General features: G+C 33.5%; 1 protein-coding gene across 1 annotated transcript; it reads right to left on the reverse strand.

The window, feature by feature from the left end:
* Positions 1–3,451: 3,451 nt before the first annotated feature.
* LOC106336446 (G-type lectin S-receptor-like serine/threonine-protein kinase SD2-5) lies at positions 3,452–6,740 on the reverse strand. Its single transcript, XM_013775286.1, has one exon. The coding sequence runs from the start codon at positions 6,131–6,133 to the stop codon at positions 3,635–3,637; it is 2,499 nt and encodes an 832-aa protein (XP_013630740.1). The 5' UTR covers positions 6,134–6,740; the 3' UTR covers positions 3,452–3,634.
* Positions 6,741–14,500: the final 7,760 nt, after the last annotated feature.

Below are 14,500 nucleotides of genomic sequence, written 5' to 3' on the forward strand. Positions count from 1 at the left end.
TTTTGTTAATGCAAGAAACAAGAACTTGATATGTATTTTAAGTGAGTAGCAGATGATTTTGTCCATAATTATATGTATATCATCTAATTTTGAGCAATAAGAATCATTAATATAAATATTTTGAATAAAATGAGAGAAATAAACTAGAAATATAGAGTTAAGTATACTTATGTTTAGTTATCTTCAGATATCCATTCGGGTTCAGATATTACCCTTTCGGATTTAGATATTACCCGAACTTGTGAAATAAGTAATTTGTTTCGTTGTTCTAATTAGATGATTTTTAGACCGAGCTGGTGAATATATACTAGACAAACATTTATATTTCGAGTCTGCATTTATATTCTATAACAACTTGATATATTAGATTTGAACACTAACCTGTTAATATAGTTTGCCAATGATTTTTTTTTCAAAATTTTGATTCTTATATATGTATATGAAGTGAAACTAATTTTTACAGATGTCCATTTTTTTAATTGACACTTATGTAATTCACTGAATTCATAAAAGAAGTTAAAAATGAAACTTAACTCATATCAATGAAACAAAGACGAGAACGAAAGCACAAGTTTATAGAGGTAGAAAATGAAATCACTTATGGAGAGTCTATAGTAAACAAATGGAGAGCATAAAACCTAATCCTCTTTCGTCATTATACAATCGATGTTGCCTATTTGGTTTTGGTGATTTATGTCATCCGCAAAATTTAATTTGTTTAGGTGCATATGAAGTTTTAAAAATAATTAAAATGAGATGTAATACATTAAGTCTTCAAGAACGATGATATATTTAAGAGACCAACATTTGTATTCATCATTTTATAATCGATAAAGATTGTAGTGTTGCAAAATGTTAAAATCATTTCATAAACAAACATTATTATAAGAATTCACACCCGCGCGCATGCACGTGGGTTATCTTCTAGTTAACCAATAAAGAACCTACTTTTATCAAACAAACTATGTATTTCCCAATAATATTTCCTAAACAATTTAGGCTGAAAGCAGGTGAATAACGTAAGTAGTATAATGATAAGGAAAAAGAACGTATAATATAATTAATTCAGGCTTGTTTTCAAACACTTCTGAACTAAGAAAAGATAAAACTAGAATCATCATAACATTTTCCATTTGTCCCCAGAGACTGGTTTGATGTATAAGTTTTGGCCAAGACTATGAAGAACGTGTCTTGATTTTCCCCATATCGTTTCACCCACCTGTGTGCATCATCAAACCGCAAAGCTTATATCAGTTGAATGTTTATCCTCCAAGTGTTCAGCACATGTGACTCCACTCCACTTGAAAATGTTACTTGAGTTAACTAGTCGAGTGGCATATAGCGTCTCAATCTGAGCCAACTCAGGTTTACCCATCCATGTGGCCAGGCGACAGGGTATCTAATTCTCCTTGCGAGCAACCGAATCTGACTGGTGCCGGTGGTCAGGCTCCAAAAAAACTAATCGGTTGGATCTCGGCCCGCCAGATACCCCAGGTTATAAAAAGAAAATGTTACTTGAGAAAGTTAGAGAAATGATAAGGTAACAACTTTATATAGAAGAGAAGCCTTAAGCACTGATCCTCCTCCACGAGGGAACGATCCGAAGGAAGCCCCACAATGCTTGTCATTTTGGCTGTATCCTGGAGCCATAATAAGGTAAATATGTAAAGGTATAATCCCAGTCTTACAATTTGGAACATGGCAGATGATAATACCGTAGAGTGCTAAGACATTTCTCCTGGTTCGAGCATCCTTTGAAACAAAAACCATAACTCTGGGACATTTGAGCTTTGGATACAGCACATATCCAACATTAATTGGAAAACATTCTAAACCGCATCCTACATTATGATAAACTTTCGAAGAGAAGTTTACATTGAATTACTAATTAAGTGTTCTTACCGAATTTGTATATGAGAGCTTTACCATTTGACATACTTTGGGCTTCCATTATAACACTTTGAGGTACTTTAGAGATGAGGTGTACTTTTGACTTACTTTTTAACTTTTTGGTCGAAAATACCTCCAACAAGAAAAGAGGAATCCTGATTAAACAATGTCTCGTTGGTTTTGTTTTAATCAATAGTTAGAATTAGCGTTTGCAATTCACAATTGACAGTTTTATGGATTGTAGAAATTCACCAGGAACCGTTGGATTGGGTATTTATATTTTTGATCTAATGGCTGAGATTAAAAATAGTTTTTTTTTGTGGATGGAGGAGCTTGTGTTCATGTGGTCAAGGTCTGAGATATTGTGATGAGAGGATAAGGATGTGTGGTCATGGATAGAGGTTTTGGTGGGAAAGGCTAATGTTACATGGTTAGGAGTGAAAGTTACGTGGTTAGGATCAGCAGCGATGTGGGGAGTGGTGGAGGTGTTGTGTTTTGGCGACATGGAGATGTGGTCATGGTAAGTAGCGTTTAGCTGGACAGCTATAGGTATGTATTGTGGCCTGGTGGAGAGGAAGAGGTTAAAGACAATGTTGGTGTGGTCAATGGCTTCGTGGATAGGTGCAATAGGTGTTGGGAGAGGGGCAGAGGTGTTGTGGTTAGACGAGATGGAGTTGTGGTCAACTGTTCATCAGTCACAGCATCGTTCACAAAGGGGGTGGTCTAGTTCAATCGAAAGTTTCAATTTAAGCAAGAACTTGATATCAAGGATAGTAAAAATGAAAACGATATGTAACTAGGAAATATCTTTCATTGTGAAAGTTTCGGCTGTGAGAAAGTATCGGCGCACAAGTTTTCTACTCTGCAACTGCAAAAATGGAAAATAGATCTAGGTTAATCCAAAACAGAGGGGTTGCAAGAACTTATCAAGGGTCCGTGACGGCGCACAAGTTTCGACTCACCGTCGTAGAAAGAGGCGACCTAGATGGAGTGGAAACTTGACATCGTAGGATTTGAGAAAGATTCGTCAAGCTACAATATATGAGTTTGAGGAGAAATTATGTATGTGTCGGTGACTATGTTTGAAATCAGGGTACCGAGGAATTGATTTTCGATGGAAAAAAAGTAACTCCTTTACTTTCAATGACAGGGTTAATTTGGACATTGACACAGCAAAAAATCCATGACATGTGGAAAGTACGCCAGAATGATAAAGAGTGAGTATAAAGTATGTCAAAGTGTAATTTTTTCTTTGTATATTGTGTTGTATATTGTGTTTGTATTTAAATAGGTATTTTTGGCTCACCATATGGTGTTGGAAATATCAAAAAAAAAAATTTGTAGAGAATCAAAGAACTAAAAACCTTGTCATTAGGACAAATTCGTAACGTGGCAGATGATAAAACTCGGAATATTACAAAACTGAGGGAACACTATTTTTTTACAAAAATAAACAACACAATATACACCAGCATATGGTGAGCCAAAAACCTAGTTAAGATACGAAAATTTGGCTAAAACACATAACTGGTATCTCATTGCAATCTTCATGTAGATAAAATTAGAATCATCATGACATTTTCCATTTGCCTCAGAATGACTAGTTTTATATAGCCATTGGTGAAGTTTATGTAGAACTTGGAACATTACAAAACCGAGAGAACACTATTCTCTTAATTTAAACACAAACACAATATACAACACCATATGGTGAGCCAAAAAAAAACCAATTTAACATGCTAACCTATCTCGGACCGGAGAGTCTCACGGCGGAGATATAGTTCTCACTGTTACAATCCGACGGTCCAGATGACGTACCACCACCTTCCTCGCTAATTGACTTAAAGAAACTAGAGTAAAGCCTCGAGCCCAAAGTGGAAGAAGACGGAGGCTGAACCACAGGAAAAACTCCTTCAAGCATCTGAACAACTTTACTCATCGACGGTCTCAAATGCATATCTTCTTGTATACACCAAAGCGCAGTCTTCATCGTCCTTTGAACTCTCTCATCATCCACATCAAAGTTCTTCATCTTCCCATCAACAATCTCCAAAAGCTTTCCTTCTTCCATCATCTTAAAAGCATAAGAAGGGAAGTGACACTTCTCTGATGACTCTGATGGATCATAGTTCTTTCTTCCTCCTATAAGCTCCAGCAACACCATCCCGTAGCTGTAAACATCGCTCTTCTCCGAGATCGCGTAGTTTGTGATCCATTCAGGAGCCAAGTACCCTCTTGTCCCACGCATAGTTGTGAAGACATGGCTCTGTTCGCGTGTCATGAGCTTAGCTAGTCCAAAATCAGATACCTTGGCGTTGAAGTTATCATCTAAGAGTATGTTCTCAGGTTTAATATCACAATGGATGATTCTTGCGTCGCAATCTTCATGTAGATAAGCTAAACCTTTTGCTGTTCCGACCGCGATGTTGAACCTTGTGTCCCAATCCAACAGTATATCTTCATCTCTTCTACTAAATATCCATCTCTCTAAGGAACCTTTCGCCAGGAACTCATAAGCTAGAAGCCTATGAGCCCCTTCAGCGCAGAAACCCCTGAGCCTCACCAAATGTAGATGATGAATGCTTCCGATGATACTAACCTCGGCTCTGAACTCTTTCTTGCCTTGGCCTATTCCTTCAAGCTTCTTAACGGCTAATCGAGAACCATCAGGTAAAGATCCTTCATAGACCGATCCAAACCCTCCTTGACCTAACTTGACAGAGAAGTTATTTGTGGCTGACTGAAGATCTTTATAAGTAAACCTAATAGGCATCCCAGATAGATTATCCAAGAAGTTATCCTCATCTGAACTCTGTTCTTGATCTTGATCATCATCCAAAACCGTTTTCTTTCTCCTAAGAATCCGAAACGCCACAAAGATCAAAACACTGATGATAAAAATCGTCACCAAGACAATAATCACTATATATGGAAAACGTTTCCCATCATCTTCTCCCTTATCTCCACCTCTCTCACCATTAGTTGCCACCTTGATGTAAGACACAAAACCAGAATCTCCATTTTTAGAGGCTTTAAAGCTACCAATCCAATCAAACAAGAAGCAGTTACCAGAACTGTTCTGAAAGAAAAGACCGAGGCACGAGCAATTGCTGTTGCAGAACTCTTTACAGCTATCAAGACTAGTATTCTTGGAAAAGGGAGAAGCAAACCCTAGAGCGAAATAGTCAACCTTGTCTCGAGCATTTACAAGCTTCACAGACAACGTTGCATTGTTCTCGGTCTTCTTACAAGGAGAAGTGATACCGGATTTGCAATCCCGAGCCCGTGGCAACCCGGACACACATCCACACACTTTACCAACGGAGCATACGTAGTAAGGGCCACAAGACTCAGGGGTCGCACACTGATCGTCTGGGATTTTTTTGGAAGAATCAGCCGCAGACACACCACTTCCAAGACTTGTAAAGGTGATCACACCGTTGTTTCCCAAAACCGCGATCCAAGTACCGTTATCATCTCTATTATCTGTAATCAAAAACTGCCATAACAAATCTTGTTTATCATCAAAGAACCTCCACGAGTTCCCCAGTAGAGACGATGAAGTCACTACACCACCGTATTTATCAATGATCCTTCCTCTGTCTTTTCCCATGGACCAATACACTTGAGGTGTCAAGCTGTTCACAGACAAAAACATATCTCCTGACTTGATCTCAAGAACATAAGTCATGTTGCTTGTAGAAGAAGCATTGCTAGTGAGCTTCATGCCTTCTTTAAAGACTTGATTCGTGATAAGCGTATCAGTAGGATGATCAAAACTCTCCCATATCGAAGCTCCCGCACCGGAAACAACAACGAGGTTCCCGGAGTCACGGAGCTCGATTCTTGACGCGTTTTTGCCTGAATTATCCAACCTCCAAACATCTGTTCCTCCTCCTCCTTGTTCTTCTCTACGCAGCACCACATTCCCGTCGTCTTGGAACTGAAGCTTGTCGGAATTGGAAACAGGGGAAGCTCTGTTCGCCGACCAGATCAGTCTCGAGCTGCTTCTGTGGACGATGCTGAGTGTGAAGAGAGTGACATCATCTGGTGTGGTTATGAAACCGAAACCAAAGTCTTTGTTGATCGATTCGAGGAAGATACCCTTGTTGTTGATGTAATTCATCTGAGATCCTGCAAACACTGGAGCGATGCTTCCGTTGTACGGTACACCGGCGTGTAGAGGATTAATGAAGAAAGCTAGACATGTTAAGAAGAAGAAGAAGAAGAAGAAGCCTCTCATGGCTTGAATTTTACACAACAAGACAAAGTATTAAAGATCAAAACTATTGTGTGTGTGTGTGTGGATGAGGTTGATGGATCTGAGAAACATAAAAAAATATTGCCAAAAAAAAAAGAGACAAAACTCAGAGACCTGACAGGTGCATCTGTAAGACCCGAGAAGAAGAGATAAGAACACTCGCTCCCCTTCGCGTTGTTACAAACTTTCTGACGAGTTTCAGACGGTGGAAGGAGAGAGAACTCGATTAAAACCTCAGGAGTTGGATCATTTTAGGGGTTGGAAAGCTCTGGTTTTGTTTTGGCTCTCAGTCTCACATTCAATGGTGTTTGATTAAAGGTCTTTGATAGTAGGAGGAAGTCGACAACTAGGGTTGAAACAGAGACTAGCAGAGAGATGAATGATACTGTCTTAATTATAATATTTACTTCAAATCGGTTTCCTTTTTGTGTTTGCCTCTTGTGACCGTCACAATTACTTTTTCGACAGATCCGACCACTTGTGTCTTTTCAGCCAAAACATGTTCTAAAAAATTTCCAACTCTTTGTGACTCTTGACTTTTCAAAGAAGAAGGAGAAGACCAATGTAATTGAGATTGTAGAGAAAATCTTTGTATTTTTTTTGTTTAAATAACCGAGAGGTGATCCAAGCCTTAGGTCCGGTTAATCTTCCCGGACCAGGCGCAGCAGTTGGTAACGGGAATAAACACATGCCCTTCCAACGAGAAGCGAACCATGGGCACAATAAAACCAATTCCAACGCATCGTTTGTAAATATTTGTATCTTGGAACAGAATGATGAATATTATTATTCTTTTGTTGTTAAGTTTGTGGAATGTTTGAAAACTAAACTGCTTTAAATTGTGTCATGATTGTTTGTGTGGCTTATTAAATTTGAATTTGGGTTTTGTATTGCTATGTGTGTTCTAGGTGACGAATCATTTTCTTTTTGTCATCAGTTGGATCCTTAGCCAATCCTATAATGCGGGGCAAATCAATTTAATGAAATTGAATTCCTGTAGAGAAAAATTCTTATCATTTGATTAAAGACATTTTCTCGTGATTGGATCATATTATAGATGGATGTGTTGAAAAATAGATGAAGTGTTTGATTGTGTTACACAAAGCCCCCCGTGTACTTTCTTTTCAAACCATCGAGGTTATTAATACTGAAATCCCTAATATACCCTCGGTGGATGAGATAGACCAAGCTACTCCTTTTTCACGACCGACGTTTAGTTTGGTTTGACTTTGATGGTTACACTCTTCTTTAGGAGTTTTATCAATCAGCCTCTTTTTTCAGTGGCCATCGTATTTGAATAATTGTACGTTCATATATGAATATATTTTATAACTAGATTGGTATCGAGTATTTTATCCGAACCTAAAATTTCTCAAAGTTAAAGCTAAAGTTTAAAATCAATTATTTACGATGGTGAATAAGCCACAACTCAAACAATAATCAGAGGAATTGTTGTAAAAGAATGGGAAAACTGTATGTATATTATTAATGAACAATAGAAGTTACTTATATAAGGATTACAAAGTATAGGAAAAAAAGAAATTATCCAAAACCTAATATAACATGAAATAGGAAAAGATCTAAAACGGATAAATGGAAAACATGGAGTCTTGGCCGACTAGGATCTTGGCCGACTAGGATCTTGGCCGCCGACTCTCTCTCCTCCTTTGGCCACGGCTGGGCTTTGTCTTGGTCTTGGTTATGAGTCATCCACTTAATGATTTATAACAGGAATGATAATGCAAAAATGAAAGGAGAAATATTAAACCCTTTGAGAAGAGGGCCCAATATATTATTTTGAGGGGTATACTTTTAAGTAATATTTATTGAATATCAATCATATTAACTGCTCATATGCAAAATACAGTTGGAGGTTAACTTGACCCGCAATCATCTCTGCCTACGCCTAATTTGAAATCCCAGATTATAAATTATTATAAAATTAATCAAATAGCAGTGTACATATTTCAATACTAGTTAAAAAATGAGAAACACTGACTTTTTTTTTGAATGAAAAAAACACTGAATTATAAAACCCATAAAATACAAGGTTTTTAAGCACGTTCCCTTAAACTTAAATGCAACTTTTCAAACATGCAACTTCCATTATGTATATATAATTATACTTCAATATGTATATATAAACAATTATGTATCATAAATCTCTGCCTCTGTCTTGGCCACTCTACACCACTGATCTCTGTTTTCAGTTTTTCTAGCTAGAAGCAAAGAGTGCCACAAGTTGTAAACACAAAATACTTTTTTTTTATTCTGAATAAATTTTACAGTCTATTCAAAAAAAAATGTATCTCTACTGAAAACTTTCATGTGCATTTATATATTTCTGTTATGTATACGTCATAACTATGTTCTCATCTTCTTATAAGGGGTTGACAAGAAAAAAAAAATGTTCTCATCTTCTTCTAGAAGTCCTTTTATTTCCAGTTCTGTAAGTCATTTTACTTATTAGCTATATCTTGTCAAATATTTTATTTTCTCTCAATGATTTTCTAATGTAAATGTGCCGGCGGAATTACTTTGTCAAGGACACGCTCACATATATATGCATTCTATACCTTATTAAATACGCAAGCATTATCCATTAGTTATCTTATGCTCCCTTTGTTGAGTATCATCGTGGATAAAATTTTTCGTTACAAAATAAGTATCGTTTTCGACTTTCAATACAAAAAAAATTATTTTTCAATTGGTTGAAATATGGTTAGATGTATAGATAACTAGGTGTTTACACACAATTTTGCGGGTGATTATATTATATAAAGAAATATATATTATGTTTACATTGCTATAAATTTTGAATAATTATTAAAATTTTAAATTTTAAATTCTTAATTTCAAAGGATAATCAAAATTTCAGTATATATTTTTAGAAGATCTTTGAAATTTAAAATAGTTCAACAACGTAAACCTTAGTCATTACAAATATTTCTCAGCTTATAATTAATTCAGATAATTGGTTGTAGAATTACTATATATTTTATTTTAACACGTAAAAAAATTGGGAATACTCTAGCTTTCAAGAAATAAAAAAGAGAGATTTTTTTTGTGTAGGACCAATACAATGATCAGAAGCTTTTATCATGAAGATATTTTGTAAACGTTTTTGTCTGGACTTTAGAAAACATAAAAAATTCTAATAATTCTTTACCTACAAATCTAATTCTTTTATATAGGAATATATAACCATTAAAAAATTTCCAATAAAAAAAGTTAAAGTATTTTATTTAATTATATATAAATAATTGATAAAGAAAAATAAATTGATAAAACATATGTATATATTATTTCTCAAATTTTACAATTAGTTACCATAAATCATTATTTTAATATTACTTGTGTTATTTGATTTCAAAAATTGATAACTTATCTATGATATCACATTTTCATAGGAAGATGATGAGAATTTTTTAAAATTATATATTTGACTGTTTTGCATTCATTTCAAACATTTTAAAATAGATATATATAGTGAATGAGTGAGTTTAATTAATATTATTAGGTTTACATTAATTAGTTTTCTGGAATCTATGATCTATTGTATTCACTACTAATATAAATATATTAAAAACCGTTTTTATAATTGTTTATGTAGTATCATATGTATTTAAATGCATATTATCAGTTTATATAATGTAATCTATGATATTTAATTGTTTCTATAAATAAATTATTATTAATTCATCTATATTTAAGATGATTAATTGTATGTTTGGAAACATATATTAGATTAGGTAATTATGGGTTAGTTTACTTTTAAAAACTTTAATTAAATAAATAAAAAATTAAAACCATCAACCAATCAAATTTTAACAATTAATTAGAAAGCTCTCATATGAGCGACACGACAGCAGAAATCACTTAAGTGGCTTCTCAATTAATATATATGAGTATTTTAATCATTTGTAAAAGTGATACCTTATCTATGATATCACATTTTCATAGGCAAATGATGAGAATTTTTAAAAATTATATATTTGACTGTTTTGCATTCATTTGAAACATTTTAAAATATATATATAGGGAATGAGTGTGTTTAATTAATATTATTAGGATTACATTAATTAATTTTCTGGAATATATGATTTATTGTATTCACTACTAATATAAATATATTAAAAACTGTTTTTATAATTGTTTATGTAGTATCATATGTATTTAAATGTATATTATCAATTTATATAATATATTTTTTTGAATTATACAGAGGTATCCTGGCCCCACAGAAGTGATCCAGACTAGTCACGTGTTGCCACGTGTCGGTACTCTGTCCCTGGCGATGCCGAAATGTTAATTCCCCAGTGGCTGGGATTCGAATCCAGGTAGCGGTACTCACAGTTTATATAACATAATCTATGATATTTAATTGTTTCTATAAATAAATTATATTAATTCATCTATATTTAAGATGATTAATTGTGTATTTGGAAACAAATATTAGATTAAGTAATTCTAGGCTTAGTTTACTTTTAAAAACTTTAATTAAATAAATTAAAAATTATAAATTATAAACCAATCAAATTATAACAATTAATTAGAAAGTACTCCTATGATCAACACGGCAGCAGAAATCACTTAATTAACTTTTCAATTAATATATAAGAGGATTGTGTTTTTATATAGGAAATATACCAAATTAATTGTTTTTTTTAATATGTAAGCATAAATCCAAAGTGACAATTAAAATGAAACAGAAGGAGTATAGTGTTAGTATGAATGTATGAGATACCAAAAGCATCTCGCCTCTCCTCGTAAATGTAATTTTAAAATTGTATAATAATAACTTGTCGAAGTAAAGTTTGTCAAAATGCTAATTATAAAACAAAAAAAATGTTGTAAACCTTGATAAAAAATATTCCAATGTGAAAACAAACTACTTTATGGAGGGAGTTCATCACATAAAAGTAAAAGCGAAGAGTTCACACATTTTGTTTTTCTTTCCACAGGAACAAAGCAGCCAACATATCGGAACACATATAGATTGTTTTACACGAAGAATAATAAGATCCTTTTTGAATAACTTTTGAATATGATTCACGATATTCTATCATCTTTTGTTAATCACGCAATTATAGACTAGATTTTGTACGCGGTACGTCAACGTGACATACTGATCTCATTTCCTTACCAACTCTAATTTGTTTTTGTTATTTCATCATATTGATTGTCATATTCTGTATTTTTTCCTATATAATATAATTTATTTTTAAAAATAAAATTGTATCGAACCTCAGTTTTTTTTTTTGAAAAACGGCAATCTCAGTTATGTTAAGAATATGGGAACTAGGACACATATCCATAGACGAAAAAAATTAGGTTTATGCGCATAGTATCAAGCATGCTATAATATTCTATATATCTTATGTAATATTACATCACTTACCCTTGATCATCCTCAACCGTTTGATCATCTCTTCATCTTTCTTTTTCTTCTTTCCTTTCTTTTGTTTTTCTTCTCCTCCTGTCAATTTTGTTTGGTATGTAGCTTTTATGTCAAACATAATTCATTCAAATAACTATGCCGGCAAAAACATACATATTTTTTTTACATATATCATAATTTGAAAATTTTTAATCGGATATTTTAAATATTTCGACAGAAGTTTATACTATACTGTATTAAAATAGAGTAGTTCACCTAATTTATACATTGAGTGGTGATGTGTATTTGCGTTTTGGAATTTCATGTTTTATAAAGAGTATTATTTTGCTATTGTGTTGAATGAATGCTCTAAGTTAATGGAGATTCACATACATGTTTGTATTGACAGTTTATATAGCTTTCATACAATATTTGAATAAACATAACATTATAGTGTACTAATCTATTCATCAAAATAGTATAGTTTCTTCCTATGTCGCTTTCACTCTTATACTCCCTCCTACTCTTTCTCTCCTCCCCTCCCTTTCCCGGTCTCTTTCTCCATTCCTCCTTCCTTTCCTCCATACTTCTATCTTTCCTCCTTCCTCCTCCTTCCCTCCTGCTCCTCACCTCTCCATTTTCCTCATTTTCTCATTCATCAATATAGTAACTATCATCAATTGCCATACTATTCTAAATGAAATATAGTATATTTTAGACTTTCAAGGTTAGGGTTTAGGTAGCTCCGTTATGGGCGATGGTTTGGTTTTACAATTTGGGTTTAGGGTTTGGGTTAAGGGTTTATGGTTTGGGTTTAGGGTTTAGAGTTTGGGTTTAGGAGGGTTTAGGGTTTAGGTAGCTCCGTTTAGGTCTATGGTTTGGGTTAAGAATTTGTGTTTAGGGTTTGGGTTTATGGTTTAGAGTTTTGGTTTAGGGTTTAGGTAGCTCTATTATGGTTTACGGTTTGGGTTTAGGGTATACGATTTGGGTTTAGGGTTTAAGGGTCTACCGTTTGGGTTTAGAGTTTAGAGTTTGGGTTTAGGGTTTAGTGTTTAGAGTTTGGGTTTAGGTAGCGGGTTTAGGGTTTATTTGGTTGTATTTCATTATGTTGGTAACCAACATCAATTGCCATACTCTTCTAAATGAAATATAGTATAGTAAGAAAGAAATTATTCGTGTGATTATTGTAAAAGTGTAGTATAATACAATATTTCTTCTTCTTTTTTGTTTTTTATTCTTCATCATCATCTTTATTCTTTTCTTCTCTCAGCTTCTTCTTTTAGAGTACTATACATCTTCACAACTGTTATACTCCACGTGTAATGTTTTTTGCGATAAAACATTTGCAATGTGGGAAGAGATAAGTATAGTTGTCTTTTGAGACTATATTACATTTTATATAGTATAGTATATCAAGTGCATTGGAGTCATTTGCACGCACACGCGCTTCGGAGGCTATTACGGACAATTTTAGGTGAACTTGTCACATCGATGAGTTTTTGCTGTAGAATGACTATATTCTTCATTTTAGTGTTCCTTATGAATATTCAACAAATTGTCCCAATTAGTTTTTAAGAGAGAGAGTAGAAAGAGATATAAAGAAAGAAGGGGAGAAATAATGAGATTTTAGTCATTTTGTGAATTTTGGTTTTTTTCTCAGCTGCTAGATGCAATTTCCATTTAAAATATATTGTGAAACTTATTTTTTCTTTACATCAGATCCGATGTTGAACATTTTTCCTCACGCAAGTTACCTCATATATTTTTCACTTCTAACAATACATAATACTCTGAAAATCTGAATCTGAATGTAGGTTTCTCATAAACGTTTTCAATATATTTTATACACTCCCTTCTTATTTGCATGATTGATGTTTTAAATTTTATTTTGTATTTGAAAAATAGATGTTTTAGAAAGTAATTAATGCATTTATTATTAAAATTAAAATATAAATTAAAAGTAATCAATTTAGATTGATATTTTAGTTTTTAAAATTAAAATATAAAACTATGAGTGATGAAAATTTATTGATAAAACTAAAAAGTAATAAACAAAATAGTGTACTTAACTTTTTAATATGTGTGAAAAAGTTAAAATATCAATCTTTCATATATAAAGAGGATAAAGTTTAATGTATCAACCTAACTTACTAATTTACATGTTCCTTCCAAATTATAAAGGTTTTAGATGTTTTATAACAAAAAGAATTTGTTGTCATGTTCACAATCCTTCAAAATACAGTATATATTACTTCTCTTACTATGAATATTAGTTACAGTTTATTAAAGATATTGCAAATAAATATAATATGTTTTATAAGCCAATTAAATCAAGAGGATATTTTGGAGGTGTCTAGGAAATTACAAGACGCATACAAGGATGAAGAAGATTATTGGCACCAAAAAAGTAGGAACATGTGGTATTCTTCTGGTGATCTTAACACAAAATTTTATCATGCTTTGACTAAGCAAAGGAGGGTCCGTAATAGAATTGTAGGACTACATGATGCTAATGGGAATTGGATTACAGAGGATAATGGTGTGGAAAAGGTGGCAGTAGGCTATTTTGAAGATTTATTTAGTACCACCTCTCCATCGGAATTCGATAGTTTCCTGACAGAGATTACACCGGGTATCACTCCTCAGATGAATCAACGTCTATTAAGGATGGCGACGGAGGAGGAGGTTAAGGAGGCTTTGTTTATGATGCACCCAGAAAAAGCGCCCGGACCGGACGGCATGACAGCATTATTTTTTCAACACTCCTGGCATATTATTAAGAATGATTTGGTCGAGATGGTGAATAATTTTTTGGTTTCGGGGGCAATGGATGCACGATTAAATATTACTAATATCTGTATGATACCAAAAACGGAGAGACCTACAAGGATGACAGAACTGCGGCCAATCAGTCTCTGTAATGTCGGATATAAAATCATTTCCAAGGTTTTGTGTCAGCGATTGAAAAT

Source organism: Brassica oleracea, chromosome C3 (genome assembly GCF_000695525.1).
Source record: "Brassica oleracea var. oleracea cultivar TO1000 chromosome C3, BOL, whole genome shotgun sequence".
Lineage (NCBI taxonomy): Eukaryota > Viridiplantae > Streptophyta > Magnoliopsida > Brassicales > Brassicaceae > Brassica > Brassica oleracea.

Excerpts from the sequence above, each read along its gene's own strand:
- LOC106336446 (XM_013775286.1), bottom strand. The coding sequence starts at position 6,133 with ATGAGAGGCTTCTTCTTCTTCTTCTTCTTCTTAACATGTCTAGCTTTC.